The sequence below is a fragment of the Eleutherodactylus coqui genome, chromosome 5, assembly GCF_035609145.1.
Source record: "Eleutherodactylus coqui strain aEleCoq1 chromosome 5, aEleCoq1.hap1, whole genome shotgun sequence".
Lineage (NCBI taxonomy): Eukaryota > Metazoa > Chordata > Amphibia > Anura > Eleutherodactylidae > Eleutherodactylus > Eleutherodactylus coqui.
In genome coordinates, this window is record NC_089841.1 from 35180382 (window position 1) to 35205661 (window position 25280).

Below are 25280 nucleotides of genomic sequence, written 5' to 3' on the forward strand. Positions count from 1 at the left end.
AAATAAAATAGGGATCAGTTGGAAACAATCTTTCGATTATTTTTATCCCCATCATTTTGCCCTGGAGACTATTTGCCTTTTCTCTTGTATGACGTGGTTTCTCCGTTAGGCTGGTTTGATACGGCCGAGAAGACTCCACCAGATTTGTGCGTTGTGAGTCATACACATGAGCAATGCTTTCCTGCATACCACCGCAATGCGATGCTCTGCAGGCAACAAATCAAAGCGTATCGGCAGCAGCGCCGCCCCGTTAAAAGCTATGGCAGAGCTTTGCGATTCCCTTCATCCCTGCAGTGATGCGAGGTTTGTTTCACATGAAAATGCCTCACATCACTGGGCATTCACATGGGTGATTCACGGCCCGATATTGCCCTCGCCCATGTGAAACTATCTTTAGGGCTCATTCACACGAGTGTAAGCATGTAACGCTGCGAGTATCCCATGCATTGTATGCATCGCAGATAGGGATGAGCGAGTATACTCGCTAAGGCACTACTCGCTCGAGTAATGTGCCTTAGCCGAGTATCTCCCCGCTCGTCCCTAAAGATTCGGGGGCCGGCGCGGGGCGGGGAGCTGCGGGGAGGAATGGAGGGGAGATCTCTCTCTCCCACCCGCTCTCCCCTGCTCCCCGCTGCAACTCACCTGTCAGCTGCGGCGGCCCCCGAATCTTTAGGGACGAGCGGGGAGATACTCGGCTAAGGCACATTACTCGAGCGAGTAGTGCCTTAGCGAGTATACTCGCTCATCCCTAATCGCAGACCTTTCGTTCTGCTGTTCGGGACTGAGTAGCAGTGTGGTTTATGTTTTTTCAAATTCCCCCACTCTGCGGGGAATTGCTGCCCCTTCGCAATGCCTGCATACGAACAGCCCTTTAAGGGCCACATATGATATGTGGAGAAATAGAGCATGTTCAATTTATTTCTCCTGCGTACCACATGCAGTGTCCACACGCAGGGGCGTAACAAGATTTGATAGTAAAAATATTTCCTACAATCTGAACATGAAAAACACTTTTCTCCTGTATGACTTCCCTGATGTAAAAAAAATCACTCATGTAAATGACCCCATTCAAAACAATTGCGTTCATATGCATGCCAGATTTGTGCATCTCACACCGCACAAAAATCGCACGATTTTCTGGGTCACGTGAAAGGGGCCCAAGAATGAACCCATTGAAATCAATGGACTGTATGCTATGCGTTTTGCGCGGAAATATGGTCGTGTGCAGCTGCCTTAGTAAAATAGCTATTAGAAAAAAGCCAGAATAAGAAGTTCTAAACCTTCGCCCTGTTGCGGTTGTAAAAAAAGGCACTGTTTACAGCAGATCTAAAAAAGTCCTTAATGACCTTTAGTTAACATCCAATCGTAGCAGTTTTTGCTTGTTTTGGAGCATTTGCTAATCAGAGGAGTTTAACAAAAAAATAGTCACTTTTCTGTGTGAGTACTTGGATATTTAAAAACTCGTGATTTCCTAGTGAACATCAATAAGCCTTCTCTTCTGTGTGATCTTTTTGATGTTTAACAAGATTTGATTTCAGAGTAAAACATTTCCCACATTCTGAACATGAAAATGGCTTTTCTCCTGTGTGACTTCTCTGATGTATAAGCAGATTTGCGTTGCTAGCAAAACCTTTGCCATAATCTGAACATGAAAATGGCTTCTCCCCTGTGTGAATTTTCTGGTGTGTTACAAGATATGCTTTGCTAGTAAAACATTTCCCACATTCTGAACATGAAAATGGCTTCTCCCCTGTGTGAATTTTCTGGTGTGTTACAAGATTTGATTTGCTAGTAAAACATTTGCCACATTCTGAGCAAGAAAATGGCTTCTCCCCTGTGTGAATTTTCTGGTGTGTTACAAGATATGCTTTGCTAGTAACACATTTGCCACATTCTGAACATGAAAATGGCTGCTCCCCTGTGTGAATTTTCTGGTGTGTTACAAGATATGCTTTGCTAGTAAAACATTTGCCACATTCTGAACATGTAAATGGCTTCTCCCCTGTGTGAATTTTCTGGTGTGTTACAAGATTTGATTTGCTAGTAAAACATTTGCCACATTCTGAACATGAAAATGGCTGCTCCCCTGTGTGAATTTTCTGGTGTGTTACAAGATATGCTTTGCTAGTAAAACATTTCCCACATTCTGAACATGAAAATGGCTTCTCCCCTGTGTGAATTTTCTGGTGTGTTACAAGATTTGCTTTGCTAGTAAAACATTTGTCACATTCTGAACATGAAAATGGCTTCTGCCCTGTGTGAATTCTCTGGTGCTTTACAAAATTTGATTTGCTAGTAAAATATTTGCCACATTCTGAGCAAGAAAATGGCTTCTCCCCTGTGTGAATTCTCTGATGTATAACAAGATATTCTTTGGTAGTAAAGCATTTCCCACATTCTGAACATGAAAATGGCTTTTCTCCTGTGTGACTTCTCTGATGTATAACCAGATTTGCGTTGCTAGCAAAACCTTTGCCATAATCTGAACATGAAAATGGCTTCTCTCCTGTGTGAATTGTCTGGTGTGTTACAAGATTTGATTTGCTAGTAAAACATTTGCCACATTCTGAGCAAGAAAATGGCTTCTCCCCTGTGTGAATTCTCTGATGTATAACAAGATATTCTTTGGTAGTAAAGCATTTCCCACATTCTGAACATGAAAATGGCTTCTCCCCTGTGTGACTTCTCTGATGTATAACCAGATTTGCTTTATGAGCAAAACCTTTGCCACAATCTGAACATGAAAATGGCTTCTCCCCTGTGTGAATTTTCTGGTGTGTTACAAGATTTGATTTGCTAGTAAAACCTTTGCCACAATCTGAACATGAAAATGGCTTCTCCCCTGTGTGAATTTTCTGGTGCGTTACAAGATTTGATTTGCTAGTAAAATATTTCCCACATTCTGAACATAAAAATGGCGTTTCTCCTGTGTGAGTTCTCTGATGTGCAACAAGATATGCTTTATGAATAAAACATTTGCCACATTCTGAACATGAAAATGGCTTCTCCCCTCTGTGAATTTTCTGGTGTGTTACAAGATATGCTTTGCTAGTAAAACATTTCCCACATTCTGAACATGAAAATGGCTTCTCCCCTGTGTGAATTTTCTGGTGTGTTACAAGATTTGCTTTGCTAGTAAAACAATTCCCACATTCTGAACATGAAAACGGCTTCTCTCCTGTGTGGGTTCTCTGATGCTTTACCAAATTTGATTTGCTAGTAAAACATTTCCCACATTCCGAACATGAAAATGGCTTCTCCCCTGTGTGAATTCTCTGATGTATAACAAGATATTCTTTGGTAGTAAAGCATTTCCCACATTCCGAACATGAAAATGGCTTCTCCCCTGTGTGAGCTCTTTGATGTTCTCCTCTTCTGTAACTTTTCTTCTGCTTAACAGTCTGTGATGGATCAGAGGATGGGGCCTGTATAAAAGCACTAGATGATGGATCTTTGCTATGAAGGGCTGAAGGTATATTTGGGATAATGGCAGGTTCTTCATATGCATCTTGTCTACCATTATCATCCAATTCAAAATCTACAGATATCAGACGTCCCTCTGAGCTCCTGGTACCATCACCTGTCAAGTATAAAGCTGATTTTACCATTATTGAACATAAGAAAAATGATATTGACATTTCTATATAAATTACAGGTCACATAGCAAAATGCAATTAGACAGAAATAAGCAATTAGATCACAATCTAACAGTAGACCTCAGAGAGAGGACCAGTAGATCTTGATGTTCTGACACCAAGGTGTTATCTTCCTCCCTCTCCACATCTCCATGACAACCAATGTGCAAGAGAACATTTCATTAGGAGATAGAGTAATAGGGTTTACTTAGTTCTAAAATTGGGAAGATATTCTTCTCTCAATAGTACTCACAGCAAACAATGAAGGAATCGGCCTCGTTCACATAGATATATTATATATCCGGACTACAGATGGATTTTACACTCATCTATTTCAAAACATTTATTCTTCTAAATAATGGATACAATACACAAGATAATCGGGTCATTATTATGATGTGGTGCACATAATTACACCCATATTATAGATGCCCATCATGTGTTAGCGCCTAGAACGGTATCACATGTCATCCACATTTAGTTTGTACTTTGGATGAATTGGGGAACATCCAGCGGAAACTGACAGATCCCAGAGCTTATGAATCTACAGAACTATCTGCAGCCGCTGACCGAGGAGAATCGGTGACTCCTCTCTGCTGTATTTAGTGGTTACTACTCACCTGGGCGGTTACCTGTAGGAATCTCCTCTTCAAACTCCTCTTTGACCATCACAATTGTCTCTGTAGTATTAATATCAGTCAGATCTTCATCCTGATCCAAAAGCTGTGAGACAAATATTGTAAAAGTCAGCAGACGGTTGGAGAAGTCGTGTGAAATGATCATTAATCATCATGAAAACTCCAAATGACCTGACTGGAGTAGTTATCTGAGCCACATAGCTGCAGGTCTAGAAGCCGGACATAGATATTAGATGACGGGTCAATGACCCCCCAGGAACCTCATACACATGTATATCTGGCATGGCTAGACACGCTGCACGTTGTCTCAGTGGAGATCAGCGTCTACCAGATACATCCACTGTTTGTCTCGGGGGAAATGAAGGAGCAGATAGATATAAATCCAACCTGTTGGCTCCTTATTCCCACCAGCAGTCTCCACCGCCAGAAAACTGGGAGAAGATCCAGACAACATGTAATGTCTCTGGTCAGCGGTAATCCTGCCATCTCCACCGGCCTCATCAGACAAGGAGAAGACATCTAATAAGACTGAAGACAAGAGCTTCACAGCCTTCTACAGTTTAGAGGGACATCTCCATCTACCTGATGGTCCTGTGGAAGAAGAGGACGGGGACATATCTCTGGTGGGCTTCTCTTACTGGATGGAACTGGAGGAAACACAGACAGACACTGAAGTCATTCTTTACATACAGATAATAAAGTCCCCGTGTATTTAGTCCCGTCTATTACCTGGTGATGGGAGCGGCTGGTGGTCCTCCATCATGGCCTCCTTGTACAGATCCTTGTGTCCTTCTAAATACTCCCACTCCTCCATGGAGAAATAGACAGCGACATCCTGACACCTTATAGGAACCTGACAACACAATATACAGTCATCACCCAGAAGCCTCCAGTGCTGTTACTGTATAATGTCCCAGCATTCCCTGCACCATCACCTCTCCAGTCAGCAGCTCAATCATCTTCTTGGTGAGTTCTAGAATCTTCTGTACATTGATGTCCTCATGTATCAGGGGGTGAGGTGGGGGCCTTGTGATTGGGCTCAGGGGTCTTCCCCATCCATCACATATGGGGGCCCAACAGCCATCACTAGAGGTCTTCTTCACTACTGTGTAATCCTGTATATTGAGAGACATTGATTAATATCACTACAGACCAGGGGCGTAATTAAAGGCCCAGGGGCCTGGATGCAAAAAGTTCAGCTCTGCCCCACCCCAGTACCCATACCTAAACCATGCTGCATACAGCTGCAAAACAAATTTCCATACATGATCTGCCCCTTGGTGTAATCATTCCAAACATGACTCATTTCTTACACTATATGACAATTTGTTTGTAGCCCCGTAGGCCACTCTCAGACACACAGACCGCTTTTTACCGCTAACAGTGCAGCGTCCTGAGCACCATATTAACTGCGGTAGATCGCTCTGGTTGATTTTAATGGGGTTACTCAGACCTGAGCTGGAACGCACGTTTTTTAATGTTATGATTCTCAAAAGCTGTCTGTTCTATATTTGTGGCTTCACGTTTTTTAACGCACCTCCTTACCCATCACAATGATGGGGTGCATTAATAAACACTGTTAAACACTGTACCACGAGTTCAAAAATCACCACAAAAGAAGCAAAAATCTTCCCCGCGCTCCAAGGGTTAAACCAAAAGATGAAGACCACAGGTCCGTAAATTACCAATACTATTTATTTTGCTACGCGTTTCAGCAACATATACAAACACATTAACAAAAATCTGTCTTATATACACACAAAATATAACACAGTCCTAAAACTGACCCGTGTGGTAGTCGCAGCGGACGCCATCAGAATGTCCGTCCTCCCTAGGGAGGTGATCCGATCATGTGACCTAGTCATGTGTCCATGATCACATGACTAGAATTCTCTACATGTGGAATGCATAATGCGTTCCACTCGCACTTCCTAAAACCATCTGCAATTAAGCCATATTTAACATATAACATATGGTAACTCCATCTGTGTCAATCCACCTCATCAATATCAAAACGCTCATTAAACTATAGAAAAATAAGAATAATAAACATATATATATTTTTTTCTCATTAAAAAAATAACTTGCTAATGTCTCCTATAAAATAGGATTTATGTAAAAAAAAAAAATTTGAATTATTTTTTTGATTATTTTTGTAAAAAATCTCAAACGATATATTTCTCCTTTTCCTCAAAATGTTTTTATATATAACTATATTTCAAGAATAATGACCGTTATTCTTCATAATAATTTTGTTCTAAAAACGAAAACTATTTAAGCTATATAAAGATGGATACATATGTATAATATATAATATATATATACACTACCGTTCAAAAGTTTGGGGTCACATTATAATGTCCTTATTTTTGAAGGAAAAGCACTGAACTTTTCAATGAAGATAACTTTAAACTAGTCCTAACTTTAAACAAATGCACTCTATACATTGCTAATGTGGTAAATGACTATTCTACATACATATATATAAAGATATAAACAGATTTTTATTTTTTTATAAATCAATCTTTATTGAGTTTTATATTTTTTCCAACATTAAACCCAGAGGGTCTAGACATAGTAGCACATTAATATGACGAACTTCAATGGAATGGAATACATCAAAATCTCGCCTTTGCCATCCACTATTGTACGACTATAAGTCAGTATGTCTGAACCTCTATTAACACATCTATATCTGCGAAACAATAGTGTTCTAAACATTTGTAAATAAAGAACAGGGGTGGGGGTAAGGGAAACTCACAGGGCGAGGGGTTGGGGTGGGGGAAGGGAGGGGGGGGGGTAAATGCTCCTACCTTCTATCTTCCATCTCCAGTCTCTTTGTTTGTTTCAAAGGGTTCCCGGGGCTCTCCCATCCGACCTGCTTGGTATGATTAATATCCACTTCGTCCGTCCATCCTCTGTCCGGGGCATCTCCGTGTTCGGCAACCACATGTGAAGAGGTGGGGTCTCTACCCTCTTTCCTATCTTTATGACCCGTTGGGCTTTCTGATAGCGTATTCGTTATGTTATGTTTGAATGCTTCTTTTTAAGGTATCCGCTTCCAGGGTGTCCACATTTCCACAAAAACGTCCCGCCTCCCGCTTTTCCAGCTGGAGAGTTCCTCTAGGTTGCAAATTAAGTCAACCTTCTCTTTCCACTGTGCGATTGAGGGAGGAGATTTTTGTAGCCACATTAAAGGAATCAGTGCTTTCGCTGCGTCAATAAGAATTGCAATTAATCTGTCTTTGAGCGGATGGAAATCCGCAGATGTTTTCCACAGGAAAACTTTTTCTGCTGTTAGGACCAAACCCGGTTTTATAGTCCTCAGTGTATTCTCCACCTTTCTCCAGAAGGTAAGTAGTTTTGTGCAGTCCCACCAGATATGTCGAAAGGATCCCGTCGTGATGTCACACCTCCAGCACCTGTCGTGGGGCGCTAATTTGTATGCGTGTAGCCATTGAGGGGTTTTGTACCACCTCGATGGTAGTTTGTAATGTCCCTCTTGAAGAAGGACACACGGAGAGAGGCCGAAGGATAGCTTAAGGGTGAGTTTTACCTCTGCTTCTGATAGGGATACGTTCAGCTCCTTCTCCCATGAGTTAATAAAACCTGGTCTAGAGGTTGTTGATGCTGAGATAAATTTCCTGTGGATGTGTGAGATTATTTTATGGCGCGGGAATCCCTTTTCTATTGCTTTTTCAAATGTAGTTGTTGGTCTAGTTGATTTGTAAGACTTAAGAAAGTTCTCTAGAGTCTTTATCACGTGTGCTTTCTGTAGAAATGGGAGTTGGACATCCGGGCATAGTGTTTGTAGGATTTCACCAGCTTCTTTGTGTGCTAGTACCTGGATGTCCCCCACTCTTAGCTCCGGCAAACGCTTCCAAATCCCTCTAGTCACAGGGTCTGTGGGGATGTTCATTAGTTTGCATAGGGTTCCTATTGGGGCCACTGGGGATGGGTCTGGGGCTAGTGTGTTTTTCAGTTTATCCCAGGCCTCACAGGGGCCCTTCAGCAAAGGGTGGAAATTCTTGGAATTATATTGGGTCCTTCTTGGGAGCCAGAGATCTTCTATCAGGGTCTCTCCGTATGTGCTCCCTGCTAATTGTTGCAGCATTGGGTCTCTTACGGGGCTCACCAGCTCCAGCCAGTAGCTCAGCTGTGAGGCTCTATATACCTCGTAAACGCATGGCATGTCAATCCCCCCCTCCCATCTCCTCTTGATCAGCGTGTTATGGGCTAAGCGGGGTCTTTTCTGTTTCCATACGTAGCTGGAGAATGTCATGCGTATGTTTTTGAAAAATACATTGGGTATATGGATAGGGAGCATGCGTATTTTGTAGGTAATGGTTGGCATAACATAAGATTTTATGATATTTTTTCTACCAAACCAAGAGATATATGGAATATCAAATGAGCGGAGCAGATTCTTGACCTGTATGAGGAGTGGTTGAAAGTTCACGGCGAAGAGGTTTTCGGCTTTTTTAGTAATCTTTATGCCTAGGTAATCTATGGAGGATTCGGACCACACGAATGGTGTATTAGCTTTTAATGATTCACTGCTGGCCTTTGGGACTGAGACGTTTAGTATGTTGGATTTGGAGTAGTTGACCTTAAAATCTGAGATTTCTCCAAATTTCTCTAAAAGTGATATTAGGTTCGAGATCCCTTTTTCCGGTTCCGTGAGCAGGAACATAATATCGTCCGCAAACGCGGCCAGCTGGAGCGAGTGCGGCCCGACAGAGATCCCTTTTATTCCTGGGTGAGATCTCACTTTTTGTAGAAGGGGTTCCAAAGCTAGCACGAACAGCGTCGCGGAAAGTGGACACCCTTGGCGGGTGCCATTCCGAATGTCAAAGGTGGGGGAGAGGGTATTGTTAATACTCAATCTTGCATGCGGGTTACTATATAATGCAAATATTGCAGATATGAATGCTGGGGGGAAATTAAATTTCTCTAGAGCGATCTTCATATACAACCAGTTGACTCGGTCGAACGCTTTTTCAGCGTCTGTTCCTATCAATAACATTGGGATCTTTTTTGATTGTGCGTATCTGACCGCATGAAGCAGTCTGTAGCAGTTTTCTTTTCCTTCCCTGCCTCTAATGAAACCTGTCTGCTCCCTATTTATCAGAGAAGGGATAAGGTCCTCCATTCTCTTAGATAAAAATTTGGCCCACAGTTTTACGTCCAAATTAATTAAAGAAATGGGTCTGTAACTAGCGCATGCTTCTGGATCCTTGTTGTCCTTATGGATGAGTATTATGTGGGCTTCCTGTGCTTGTGTGGGTAATCTACTTCCTTGTAGTAGGGAGTTAAATAGTTCTTTTAGTCTTGGGGCTAGTGATGTTTTGAAGGTTTTGTAATAAGCCGATGATAGGCCATCAGGCCCTGGGGATTTACCCGACGGACTCGAAGTGATTAAATCTTCAACTTCCTGATCTGTCGCTTGGGACAGCAGGGTCTGTGAGACCTCATCCCCTAATTTTGGTAATTTGACTGTGCTCAAGAATAGATCAATTCTCTTTTTGAGGGCCCCTTGCTGGGTCGCTCCTTCCCCTCCTCTTAGATTGTATAGTTGCGAATGAAAGTGTTGGAAAGCTTTAGCTATTTCCTGGGATGAGGTAACCTTGGTTCCTGTTTGGTTTTTGACCGAGCTAATGAAATTCCGTGACCTTGATTTTTTGAGCATGGCTGTCATAAACCTGCTCCCCTTATTTCCATGAAAATACACAGTCTGCTTCAGGAAGAGGTGTCTCTTGTTGAACCTTACCTCCAATAGACGTTTAAGGTCTCGTCTCTTGGAAGTCAGTTCCTCCTGTACCTTTATGGTATGTGACAATTTTGATGTTTGCTCCAATTTTGCTATCTGCGATAATAGGCTATCAATCTCCCTCTGTTGAAGTTTTTTCAGTCTGGATCCCAGTGATATGAGGGCCCCCCTCATGACGGCTTTATGAGCCTCCCACACCACGGGATATTCCATATCCTCAGTAGTGTTCACGTGGAAGTATTCTTCTATTAATTCAGTTAGTTTGGCTCTCTCCGTCTCCGAGTCCAGCAAAGACTCATTTAATCACCATCTCCATTCCCCGGGCCCTTCCGAGCCTATTTTAACATCTACGTGTGTGGGGGGCGTGGTCTGAGATTGATATTATATCGATATTTGTTTTTACTACTTTTGTCAGGAGGCTCGAGGAGATAAAAACATAGTCTAACCTCTGATAGGATAGATGGATTTGTGAATAAAATGTGAAGTCCTTCGAGGAGGGGTTTAGCATTCGCCATGCGTCTACGGTGCCCAATTCTAGTAATGCTTTGTTCAATTTGTTTAGGCACCCCCGCGAGACCTTGATGAGTCTAGGATAGGGTTCAGAGTTACGTTCCAGTCTCCCCCGGCTATTATATACCCCTCTGCGAACTCCTTTAATATTTTAATCTGTTTGATTAACCACTCGGTTTGGTTGACGTTCGGGGCGTACATGTTGGCGATGGTTATTTTTACGTTATTAATTGTGCCTTTTAGTAGGAGGACCCTCCCCATTTCGTCTGAGTATTCCCCTGTATGGACAAAGTTAATGGATCTGTGGAATAGTGTGGAGACACCCTTGGAAGCGGAGTGAGGATGTGAACTGTGGAAGGCCTGGGAGAATGCCTTACCTGGCAAGGCAATGCATTTTCCCCCCTTAAAATGTGTCTCCTGTAGAAGGAGGATTTTGGTGTTGTACCTTTTCACAAGCTGTGCTATGTTGAATCTCTTCTGTGGCGTGTTGAGGCCCCGGACATTGAAGGACGTGATGCGAAGTGCTTCTGTGGACATTGCGTTCCAAGTCGGACGTGACAGCCGAAGGAAGTCTCGAATCCTGCTCAAGAGATACAGAGGTTATAGCAATAAAATACGTTAATGATATTGTTTCTATACTCTCCTATCAAGTCGTTCTAACCCTTTGTTATCTTGGCTCAATTTAGGTGGAGATTTAGCGTTTTCGTTTCAATGGGGAGTGATGAAATAAGCTGCTCTGGGAAAGAGACTGGGAGGAAGAGCAGGTAGGCGAAAAAGGGACTTGGAAAGGGAAGAAGGGAATAGGAAGGTGTAGAAAGTAAATATAACTAGTATACTTTACGGTCGGAAGTATAGCAACAAACACCCTCTAGCGAGGGCACGGACGTATGCGGTAAACTCTAGGCTACGTCCGTAAAAAACTTGGAGAGGTGCTTTTATTATAAAGTCCTCTTTAAACTTCTCTCTGCCTGATCGGGTTGAGGCGCCCAGGCATCCTGATCCTTGATGGGTAACGTTTCAAGTTCCTTCTTCAGGTGCAAGTGGAATGGTTAGACCCGTAGCGAGCCTAAGCTTCTGTCAAACTTTATGTTGCCCTGAATGCTGAACTGGACAAACCAACAGTGGGGGGGGGGTGGGGGGGGGGGGTTAACTGCATAATGCTAGGTGAGGGGTCTTCTCCCCTCACTCATCCTTTTAAGCTGGGGTTCAAAGTCCACCTTGAGGACCTAGTTGTTCCTTCAGGTGTCGCCGTTTTCCCCATCTTCTTTGGTTCTTTTCTTTTGTTTGTTCTTTGGGGATTTTGCTTGTCCCACTAGGCTCCACGTGTCAGGTAATGCTAATTTGGGCATGCTGGGGAATTCCGGGAGCGGCAACCAGTTAGGGAGATCAATGAGTTCTAAGTCCAAATGTTGCCAGCACATCTGAAGGTCCTCAGGTGTGCGGATGTTGTGTCTCTTGCCCTTGTACGTTATTCCCTGCCCGAAGGGGAACAACCACGCATACCTGATATTCTTGGACCTCAAGATGTCCAATAGGGGACGTAGTAGGCGTCTCTTAGCTAATGTTGTGGGGGACAAGTCCTGAAAGATCTGTATGTCCGCATCGGCGTATTTCAAGTTTCTGCTATTCCTTGCTGCTTCTAGGATGGCGGCGGCATCCGGGAAGGCCAGAAATTTACATATGATATCCCTCGGTGGGTCAGAGGCTGCAGGTTGTGGTCTCAGCGCCCTATGTGCTCTCTCGATTGCCATAGTGGCCGCTCTATCTGTACCCACTAGTGAGGAGAAGATTTCCTTCAGCACTTTCGGTATTGCCTCTGCCGCCCACGATTCTGGGATGCCTTTTATACGCACATTGCTGCGGCGGCTGCGGTTCTCCAGGTCTTCTTGGATGAGGAGCGTTTTGTTTAAATATGAGTGTTGGTCCTTCAGAATTTGCTCCATCTCCAGGGAATGTGATGTTATAGCTGCAGATGTGCACTCGAGGTCCTCTATCCGTCTCCCCAGCTGTCTCAAGTCCTCCTTGATCTCTGCTAAGTCGGCTCTCACAGGTTTCATAGCTTTGGCCATCAGTTCTTTCATAAATCCCCTGGAAATCTGGACCCCATCTTCTTCCTCCGAGGAGGACTCATCCCCTCTCTCAGCCTCCGACATAGCGGCGGTGACTGGCGTCAACTTGCCTGCGGGACGGGGGGAGCGTGCGCTCCGTTCTTTCGGGTATTTCTGCATACCCGTCTGGCCCCGAGCTTTGCGAGGGGTCCCCATCTGTTTTCCACTCTTTTCTTTGCTTATTTTACCCATTTTGGGTTAGTGTAGCTTCTGCAGGATGTCTGTATCGGCGCCTCTGTGATGGATCTTTCAGCCTAAGCTGCCATCACCTTTCGGCTCTGCCGATATAAACAGATTTAATACCATTATTAAAATTATTTTTTTCTAAAACCTCATCCGAACCAGCTGGTATTAGTGTATTTAAAGGCCCTTTATTCCAGCATCCCACACGGGAAAAGGATCGGGGCAATTGAAAAGATTCTTCAGGAAGATCCTCTCATGCCCAAGAACCAGGCTTCATTCATTAAGGAATCTTTATCGTTCATTCTTAAGAACAATTATTTTACCTACAGTAAAAAATTCTATAAACAGCAACAGGAAACGGCGATGGGAGCGAAATTCACCCCCCCCGTACGCAAACCTATATATATATGTACATTTGAAGAAGAGTTTTTTAATGATAGTAGAATCAAGTTCCACAAGAGATTATTGATATATATATATATGATATAATCAGATTTAATACCATTATTAAAATTACATTTTTTCTAAAACCTCATTCAGACCAGCTGGTATTGGTGTATTTAAGTCTAGAACATTTCTTTTCTTCTCAGTTGACTAATGGAATGGGACGGTATACGCTCTAGTGGAGTGACTTTGAGACATGTCGTCTGATGATTATGGACCTCCGAAAAATGACAGGATACACCATGTTTATTGACTTCCCTTCTAATATTAAACTTAAGGTGCATTCCCACGAATGTATATCGGCTCGTTTTCACGCCGAGCTGATATACGTTGTCCTCGTGTGCAGAGGGGGAGGATGGAAGAGCCAGGAGCAGGAACTGAGCTCCCGCCCCCTCTCTGCCCCCTCTGCACTATTTTCAATGAAAGTAGGTGGGACGGGAGCGGGGCTAAGTTCCGAGAATTAGCCTCGACCCCATCCCACCTCTCCCCATTGCAAATAGTGCAGAGGGGTGGAGAGGAGGCAGAGAGGGGGCGGAGGCTCAGTTCCTGCTCCTGGCTCTTCCATCCCCCCCCCCCCCCCCTGCAGAGAGAGAGACGACGTATATCGGCTCAGCATGAAAACCGAGCCGATATACGTTCGTGTGAATGCACCCTTATGGCTACAAACCTGACCTCTAAGTACATTTTTTGACATATTTCAAGCCACAAGGGCATTCTAATAAATAAACAGCAAATGTAGTGTCACAGCTCAATCTCTATCTAGATAAAATTGGTTTTTTCCTCCCCCCATTTCAATACATTTTCTATTCTGTATAATATCCGGACGACATTTACAGTTTTTCTTCTTTCACTTAAATATCTCCGCCCCCAGATCACTACTATGTGTCATATTACTCTACAGCCAGGATGTTCTGTATCGTTTTATTTCTTCTAAACACTAATTTGGTATTCTTACTAACGGATTCAGTGAGGATCGGCTCATCACCCAAAATACTCCAATTCTTGGTAATAATTTTCCTAATTGGTGGCTACAAGACGTAGTGATAAAACACGGTCCCATATTTTTCACTTTATCCCTTTTTATGTCCCCTTTTCTCCATCATGCTTGGCCCTATTAATAGATACTTTCTCTCCTACTTCTTTTTCTTCTAATATTCTACCATAGGCGGAATCAATTAATTTTCTGGATATTTCTTTTCTAAAAAGCGCTTCTTCAGATCCTGGGCTTGATTTCTAAAATCTTCATCCCTAGAACAGTTCCTGCGTATTCTTTTTAATTGTCTAATTGAATTATTTACCTTCCAATGTCGCGCATGACAGCTATAGAAGTCAACATAACTGCTGCTATTGACCTTCTTAAAATGGGTTTTAGTGATCATTTTATGTGAATCATGACTAGGTTCCAGGTTCAGAAATACTATTTGGCTTGAATTAATATTATCAGTAAATCTAAGATTATAATTATTGCTATTAAAGGGGTTGTCCCGCAGAAACAAGTGGGGGTATACACTTCTGTATGGCCATATTAATGCACTTTGTAATATACATTGTGCATTAAATATTGGCCATACAGAAGTTATACACTTACCCCCTCCGGAGCTGGCGTCCCCGTCTCCATGGCGACAACTGAAGCCTTCTTCTCTGGTCGCTGCAACAGTCGGGCTTGCGCAAAGAAGAATCATCTCCTGGTGGCTCCGGGCTCACGAGCTGCGTCCTGGCTCCTCCCCCTTCTCAGCGTCATCGCGTAGCCCCGCCCCCATCACGTGGTGCCGATCAGCCAATGAGGTGGCTGTAATCGGCAGTGGAGCTCAGACTGGAGAAGAACATCCATGGTGCACTATGGGAGAAGACCCGCAGTGCACCATGGGAGAAGACCAGCGGTGCACCTTGGGAAATGACGGCGGCCATCTTGGAAGAAGATTTTTATAACTTCATGAAACAGCTTCAAGGTGAGTAGAAACGCTCTAAAAAAACGATTTACATGGGTAGTTTGTGATGCTTGCTTAACATGGGGGACTGGGGTGTGAACATTTTTTCGTTTTGGCCGCGGGACAACCCCTTTCTTCTCTAACAAAATTCCCTAATTCATCCTGGTTCCCTTACCATATAATGATAATATCGTCAATAATCTCTTGTGACACTTGATTCTACTATCATTAAAAAACTCTTCTTTGAATGTACCCATATACAGGTTTGCATATGGGGGGGTGAATTTCGCTCCCATCGCCGTTTTTCTGTTGCTGTTTATAGAATTTTTTATTGTAGGTAAAATATTTGTTCTTAAGAATGAACGATAAAGATTCCTTAATGAATGAAGCCTGGTTCTTGGGCATGAGAGGATCTTCATGAAGAATCTTTTCAGTTGCCCCGATCCCTTTCTTGTGTGGGATGCTGGAATAAAGGGCCTTTAAATACACGAATACCAGCTGGTTCGGATGAGGTTTTAGAGGAAATTAAATTTTAATGGTATTAAATCTGTTTTCATATAATATATATATTATATATTATACATATGTATCCATCTTTATATAGCTTAAATAGTTTTAGTTTTTTTTTACATTTATTATAAAGAATAATGGTCATTATTCTTGAAATATATTTATATATAAAAACATTTTGAGGAAAAGGAGAAATATATCGTTTGAGATTTTTTACAAAAATAATCAAAAAAATAATTCAAATTTTTTTTTACATAAATCCTATTTTATAGGAGACATTAGCAAGTTATTTTTTTAATGAGAAAAAAATATATATATGTTTATTATTCTTATTTTTCTATAGTTCTAGAGTTTTGATATTGATGAGGTGGATTGATACAGATGGAGTTACCATATGTTATATGTTAAATATGGCTTAATTGCAGATGGTTTTAGGAAGTGCGAGTGGAACGCATTATGCATTCCACATGTAGAGAATCCTAGTCATGTGATCATGGACACATGACTAGGTCACATGTTCGGATCACCTCCCTAGGGAGGGCGGACATTCTGATGGCGTCCGCTGCGACTACCACACGGGTCAGTTTTAGGACTGTGTTATATTTTGTGTGTATATAAGACAGATTTTTGTTAATGTGTTTGTATATGTTGCTTGAAAAAGGCGTATTTTGAACGCTGAAACGCGTAGCAAAAGAAATAGTATTGGTAATTTACGGACCCGTGGTCTGTATTTTTTGGTTTAACCCTTGGAGCGCGGGGAAGATTTTTGCTTTTTTTGTGGTGATCTGTGTTAAGCCCTTGTTATCCAATGTGCTTACCTTCCCATGCGGCTTCTTGAATTATCAGAGACCAAGGATTTAGGAGGATGAAAGGCAATCAAGCATACTAGGTGCCGGGGGATATTCCTGAGGGGGTAATATACTGAGCACCACGTGAGTGCTATTTATTACTTATTGGAGGCATACATTGGAGAATGATGTTTCCTATGATGAGGCGGTGATTAATGTCCCCTTTTGCTATTTCCATGAGTTCAAAAATGCAGCTTGAAACTGCTGCAAAAATGCCACGATATCGACCTGCGTTTTCTGGATGCATCTGTAAGTGGCCTTAGGGTGGTTCATGTTTATTGTTGTTCTTTTGAACCACAATTAAGAAAAACATCTAAGAAAAAACTGCATGCAGTATTCAGGCCTCATGTCCACGGGCAAAAGAAGAATTAAAATCCGCAGCGGATTTGAACTCTTCTCCCGCGCGCGGATCCGCACCCCATAGGGATGCATTGACCACCCGCGGGTAGATAAATACCCGCGGATGGTCAATAAAAGGGATTTTTAAAAAAAATGGAGCATGAAAAAATCTGGACCATGCTCCATTTTCGTGCAGGTCTCCGCGGGCTTCTAATTGAAGCCTATGGAAGCCGTCCGGATCCGCGGGAGACCTAAAATAGGAATTTAAAAGAATTTACTCATCCGGAGCGGACCGGGAAGGTCTTCTATTCCTCACGGCCTGATCTTTCTTGCTTCAGCTCGGCAGATGTGCCCGGCGCATGCGCGTGGCACGTCGGTGACGTGCCGCCGGCGTGACGAGTCCATCCGCCGGCCGAAAAAGAAGATCCGTCTGTGAGGAAGAGAAGACCTTCCCGGTCCGCTCCGGATGGGTAAATTCTTTTAAATTCCTATTTTCAGCGCTCATGTCCGCGGGGCAGGAGGGACCTGCTGCAGATTCTCCATGTAGAATCCATAGCGGGCCTGATTTTCCCCGTGGACATGAGGCCTTAAAGACCACATACGTTTTTAAGAAACTGCATACACTATTATAAACTGCATGTGTTTTTGATGCGTTTTTTAATTGTGTGGAAAGTCTGCAATTGTATACAGTATATAAAGAGAGATGTATATCAGCAACAGATAGATAGATATGAGAGAGATGAGAAAGAGATAGATATGAGAAAGAGATAGATATGAGAGAGGGATAGATGTGAGAAAGAGAGATAGATGTGAGAAAGAGAGATAGATGTGAGAAAGAGAGATAGATGTGAGAAACAGAGATAGATGTGAGAAACAGAGATAGATGTGAGAAACAGAGATAGATGTGAGAAACAGAGATAGATGTGAGAAACGGAGAGATGGAGAGATAGATAGATAGATAGATAGATAGATAGATAGATAGATAGATAGATAGATAGATATGAGAGATAGATAGATATGAGAGATAGATAGATAGATAGATAGATAGATAGATAGACAGATAGATAGTGTAGTAGAGTGAGAGGTGAAGTGTGGGACGGAAGGTACATATCATGGAGACTACTAGCATCCGGGTTGTAAACCCAATCTGTTCCTCACTCCAGTACTGAGTTCCACCTTGCCCAGACAGGTGAGGTGTATAAGTGGCTGCAGTGTGAAGGGGGAGTTCAGAGCTGCCTGGTGTGAGAGACACAGACGCAAAGCAAGCTGAACTGGAGACACCACAACACACTGCAACTGAGGTTTGCTGGGCCTTTGCCACCCTGATTTAGGACTTGTATGTTTTGCTTTGTTGGACTGTTGGCTTGAAGAAGGACGTTTTCTTCCTGTTTTCTGTTATCTAGAGATTACGAGTGCATTTATGTTATGTTCAGCCCGTAAATAAAGAAAAAAATGCGGACAATATTCTGGTTGTGGCCTCAAGTGTGTCCCCCTGCGTTGCTACAATAGATACATGCATACCCCGGGCCGGGCCACTTCTCTGTGTGAGGAGAGCAGCAGGGCAGGCAGATGTGGCCGCTGCACACTGTGTATGCAGGAGCAGCAGGGTGATGACATCATCACCCGACTCCTCTCACTCAGTACGATGTCTGCCTCCCTTTTCCTTTTTTCAGCTTTCTCTCAGGCTAGTCGCACTGCTGGCTGCGTGTTTCGTGCGGTGCGGCTGACAGTGCAACCAGCCGGTAATGCACTGAATGTGCATTTGTATATGGCAGAAGGTGGCCTCTGGGCTCCCTCAGCGCAGGGGCCTGGTCACCACTGTGACTCTTAACAGTATGCCGATGCTACAGACATTTCTAGATTCCATCACCTCTCCAGTGACATAAATTGCTATTACCATAGATTAGAATGAAGTAATGTGACATCATCAGAATCGCTCACCTCTCCAGTAAGCTGGAAGAGTATCTCTAAGGTGACTCTTAATACACTTTCTGCCATCTTCTTTCTGTCTTCCTCCATCATTAATGAATCAATCATGTAGGGGCCTGAATGGAGAAAATATAAACAAATATAAAAACCACAAAAACCAACAACATAAAAATACATTTACTGGTGATAATAATAGGAAACATTTAACCACTTATGGACATGGCCTTTTATTCTGCTTTCGTTTTTTCCTCCCCCCCTTTTAAAAAAATTGTAACTCCTTTATTTATCCATCGACGTCGCTGTATGAGGGCTTGTTTTTTGCAGGACGAGTTGTAGTTTTCAATGCTTTTATTTAATGTACCATATAATGTACTGAAAAACTGTAAAAAAAATCTAAGTGTAGTAAAAGGGAAAAAAAAAATGACATTCCAACATTTTTCGGTGCGTCTTGTTTCTACGGCAACAAAAATGACATGATAATTTAATCATATAGGTCAGTACAATTAATATGATACAAAACTTTTTTTTTTTTGGCCATACTAGTTTTATTGGTTTTCACATATTGTACATTTAATTTTTTTAAATTATTTTCTGCCGTCCTCTTCTGCGCCCAATAACATTTTTATTTTTTTCATAGTTGTGCGAGGGCTCATTTTTTGCAGGACATCCTGTAGTTTCTGTTGGTACTATTTTGTAATACATACGACTTTTTAATAGCTTTTTATTTCATTGTTTCTTGGAGACACGATGACCAAAAAAAAGCATTTCTGGTGTTATTTTTTTTTCTGATGACGTTCACCGTGCGGGGTAAATAAGGCATTAATTTGATAGATCAGACTTTTATGCAGCGATACCAAACATGTATTTTTAATTTATGATTTAGATTCCTTTATTATAAATATGGCAAAACGGTGGTGATTTAAACTTTAATTGCTTTTTTTTTCTACAATTAGTAAAACTTTATTGATCTTGTTTTTACTTTATCTTTAGTCCCCATAGGGGACAACAACCTGCCATAGCCTTACATCATACTGCGTTCGCCAGACAGTCTATCAGGCTATCCTATGGGGACAGCTTCATGGGCATTCTGCCATGACACCTGTACAGCTCCCTGCAATCTCACAATTGACAGCGGCATTTAAAGGGTTAGCAGCTTTAATCAGCTGGCTGTCAGAAACAGCCGGCACCCGGGAGATGGGAGATTGCCACACGATGTTCTGCCATACATACCCCAATGCTTAAGAACATAAATGTTTTCCCTGCAGCGGGAAGGAGTTATCCCATTACTTAAAATTACTTACAAACCCCTGTGTACTTCCTGGTTGCTGCTGACCAGGACATGTGACTGCTGCAGCCAATCACTGACTATAAAAGCTCACTGCTGTGGCCAGTGATTGGCTGCCACAGTCACATGTCCTGGTCAGCAGCAACCAAGGATGATAGAATGATAGTTAAGCACATTTTGGGAAAACCCCTTTGAGTAGATATTAAAGAGAACCTATTAGGAGTTTTATGAAGCCTGAAATATATGCAACAAAAAACCTCCCTTTTCCATCCTAAGGGTGCCTGCCGACCCACTAGCGATATTTTTTTTTTGCGCTGTGAGAGCGAGTAAAAATACACGTCTTACTGCGCATAGAAAACTCTGCAATATCACTAAATGCTTTCAATGGGGCCGGCAGCAGCAACACCAGCCCCATTGAAAACATAATGAGTATTCGCAGACTTCTGCCACAGCTATGGCAGAGGTTTCCTTCATCTCTGCGGTCACTGTGGGGATGAAGGAGTCCTCTATCACAGCTGTGGCAGAAGTCCAGGATGCTATCCCATTGCTTTCAATGGGATCAGCGCTGCTGCGGCCCCATTGAAAGCAGTGGTTTTTCAGGCAACCCCTGCAACAATAATTTTTGGGGAATGGCTTGAAAATCATCCCTAGCTGAAAATCACCTCTCTCTGAAAATCATCCCTGGCTGGTGAAAAAAAGAAAAACTATTTACTTACCTCTCCGCCGCTCTGGCGCTTCCTCCGGCTGGCTCCGGCTGGCTCCCCGGGACTGCTGTGAAGCCCATTCAGCAGGCAGGGATTTAAAAATCCCTGCCTACTGAATGGACTGTGCTAATTGGCTGAGCGCTCAGCTAATCACAAGCAGCGCACAGCCATTCATCAATGGGGAGCCAGACGGAGGACACAACTGAGCGGCAAAGAGGTGAGTATATAATTATTATTTTTTTGCCAGCTAGTTTTTTTGTCACTCCCTAATAATAATCACACTACACTAATACACTGATCACACTACACCTACACTAATATACTGATAAAACTACACCTATACCATCCTAATATACTGACCCCTCTACACCTACACTACACTAATATACTGATCATAGTATACCTACACTACACTAATATACTGATCGCACTACACCTACCCTACACTAATATACTGATCCCACTACACCTACACTATACTAATATACTGATCACACTACAGCTAGACTACACTAATATACTGATCGCACTACACCTACACTACACTAATATACTGATCGCACTACACTTACACTACACTAATATACTGATCGCACTACACCTACGCTACACTAATATACTGATCCTACTACACCTACGCTACACTAATATACTGATCCTACTACACCTACACTACACTAATATACTGATCCTACTACACCTACACTACACTAATATACTGATCCTACTACACCTACACTACACTAACATACTGATCCCACTACACCCACACTACACTAATATACTGATCCCACTACACCTACACTACACTAATATACTGATCACACTACACCTACACTACACTAATATACTGATCCCACTACACCTACACTCCACTAATATACTGATCCCACTACACCTACACTCCACTAATATACTGATCCCACCACACCTACACTCCACTAATATACTGATCCCACTACACCTACACTACACTAATATACTGATCCCACTACACCTTTACTAATATACTGATCCCACTACACCTACACTACACTAATATACTGATCCCACTACACCTACACTACACTAATATACTCATCACACTACACCTACACTACACTAATATGCTGATCCCACTACACTTACACAACAATAATATACTGATCCCACTACACCTACACTACACTAATATACTGATCCCACCACACCTACAATCCACTAATATACTGATCCCACTACACCTACACTACACTAATATACTGATCCCACTACACCTACACTAATATACTGATCCCACTACACCTACACTACACTAATATACTGATCACACTATACCTACACTACATTAATATACTGATCCCACTACACCTACACTACATTAATATACTGATCCCACTACACCTACACTACAATAATGTGCTGATCACACTACACCTACACTACACTAATGTGCTGATCACACTACACCTACACTACACTAATGTGCTGATCACACTACACCTACACTACACTAATATACTGATCCCACTACACCTACACTACACTAATATACTGATCTCACTACACTAATATACTGATCCCACTGCACCTACACTACACTAATATACTAATCCCACTACACCTACACTACACTAATATACTGATCCCACTACACCCACACTACACTAATATACTGATTACACTACACTAACATACTGATCCCACTACACCTACACTACACTAATATACTGATCCCACTACACCTACACTACACTAATATACTGATCCCACTACACCTACACTACACTAATATACTGATCCCACTACACCTACACTACACTGATATACAGATCACACTACACCTACACTACACTAATATACTGATCTTACTGCACCTACACTACACTAATATACTGATCCCACTACACCCACACTACATTAATACACTGATCCCACTACACCTACACTACACTAATATACTGATCCCACTACACCTACACTACACTAATATAGTGATCCCACTACACCTACACTACACTAATATAGTGATCCCACTACACCTACACTACACTAATATAGTGATCCCACTACACCTACACTACACTAATATACTGATCCCACTACACCTACACTACACTAATATACTGATCCCACTACACCTACACTACACTAATATACTGATCCCACTGCACCTACACTACACTAATATACTGATCCCACTACACCTACACTACACTAATATACTGATTACAGTACACTAATATACTGATCACACTACACTAATATACTGATCACACTACACCTACACACTACACTAATATACTGATCACACTACACCTACACTACACTAATATACTGATCACACTACACCTACACTAAGCTAATATACTGATCACACTACACCTACACTACACTAATATACAGATCACAATACACCTACACTAGACTAATATGCAGATCACACTACACCTACACTAATATACTGATCGCACTACACCTACACTACACTAATATACTGATCCCACTACACCTACACTACACTAATATACTGATCCCACTACACCTACACTACACTAATATACTGATCCCACTACACCTACACTACACTAATATACTGTTCACACTACACCTACACTACACTAATATACTGATCCCACTACACCTACACTACACTAATATACTGATCCCACTACACCTACACTACAGTAATATACTGATCCCACTACACCTACACTACACTAATATACTGATCCCACTACACCTACACTACACTAATATACTGATCCCACTACACCTACACTACACTAATATACTGATCCCACTGCACCTACACTACACTAATATACTGATCACATTACACCTACAATACACTAATATACTGATCCCACTACACCTACACTACACTAATATACTGATCCCACTACACCTACACTAATATACTGATCCCACTACACCTACACTAATATACTGATCCCACTACACCTACACTACACTAATATACTGATCCCACTACACGTACACTACACTAATATACTGATCACACTACACTACACTAATATACTGATCACACTACACTACACTAATATACTGATCACACTACACCTACACTATACTAATATACTGATCCCACTACACCTACACTACACTAATATACTGATCCCACTATACCTACACTACACTAATATACTGATCACACTACACTAATATACTGATCCCACTACACCTACACTACGCTAATATACTGATCACACTATACCTACACTACACTAATATACTGATCCCACTACACCTACACTACGCTAATATACTGATCCCACTATACCTACACTACACTAATATACTGATCCCACTACACCTACACTACACTAATATAGGCTCTGTCCTAGATTCCTATCTCTGTGAGTTCTGCACTCCCAGAGCCACCTGGCCTTTCAGTGCTGGGAGAAATCTGAACTTACAAATGGCAAAGATAATGATTGAAGGATGGTGGCTGATTATAGATGGAGCCATATGAGATGCTCACCAGCCGGCCTACCGGGTCCCGGACCCTGGGTTTGGTGTCTCCTGCAGTGGGGTCCGTCACTGTATAATAGGATTGTCCCTCTCCCTAAGACCCCGAAAACTGAAGTCCATATTAGTTGCCGGTTAGTATCTTCAGGCCAAAGTGTGATTGTTCCCAGCAAGTGAAACCAAGTAATCTTGTAGATATGATACCTTTACATTGGCTAACCGAATACATATTATGGCAAACTTTCAAGCCTCTCAGGATTCTTCCTCAGGCATGATAATATAGATCCGAAGAGGCCTGCATATATATATACACACACACACATATATACACATATATATATATACACACGCACACACACATATCTATATAACAAGGCACAGACATGGTGTGATTAAATTGCACAAACAATACCAGAACAGGATGGGTAGAGAAATAAATCAATACTTCAATAGTCTACTGATTAAGGCCGCCTGCAGACGGGGGGATTTGCATTGCAAAAACCGCAGCACACTACGGCAATACACAATTTCATGTCCACAAGCGGAAATCGATTTTGTGCGGTCTCCCCACGGACGGCTTCCTTGAAGACAATGAAAGCCATCAATCCTGCAATCATCATTGCAGCAATGGTTGTGAGATCAGCGCCATCACCTAGCAACGGCGTGGCGTATTCTATACTGTGCATGAGCGCCGGCCGGCACATCCGCAGAACCGAATAGAAGACGCTGGACAAGTAAGCAGGCGTCACTGAAGGAGCACAGGGTTCGATTATGTCTGAAGCACATGGGGCAGAGCTACACTATAAGGACACGGCAGAAAGGGGGCGCTATCACCGGCTGCACAAGATCCCTGAGGAGGAAGATGGTCAAAAGGGGTTAATCCTCCCCCAGCGGTCCTGAAGGGGTTAATCCTCTTCTTCCCCACTGACCTGACATGAGGGGACACACAGACCTCCAGCTGTAGAGCCGGACAGCAGC

General features: G+C 42.4%; 1 protein-coding gene across 1 annotated transcript; it reads right to left on the minus strand.

Moving 5' to 3' along the window:
- Window positions 1–522: 522 nt before the first annotated feature.
- LOC136629118 (zinc finger protein 585A-like) lies at window positions 523–25280 on the minus strand. The gene is made up of 7 exons (XM_066605253.1): window positions 25232–25280; window positions 18855–18958; window positions 5209–5388; window positions 5003–5126; window positions 4856–4920; window positions 4256–4358; window positions 523–3580 (listed from the first exon to the last, which is right to left on the minus strand). Exons 1-7 carry the CDS (start codon window positions 25236–25238, stop codon window positions 1482–1484), a joined length of 2682 nt encoding a protein of 893 aa, XP_066461350.1. The 5' UTR covers window positions 25239–25280; the 3' UTR covers window positions 523–1481.

Excerpts from the sequence above, each read along its gene's own strand:
- LOC136629118 (XM_066605253.1), bottom strand. Across the intron at positions 4,921-5,002 it reads CCAGCCGCTCCCATCACCAG|TTCCATCCAGTAAGAGAAGC; the intron begins GTAATAGACGGG and ends TGTTTCCTCCAG. Across the intron at positions 3,581-4,255 it reads TCCTACAGGTAACCGCCCAG|GTGATGGTACCAGGAGCTCA; the intron begins GTGAGTAGTAAC and ends TATACTTGACAG.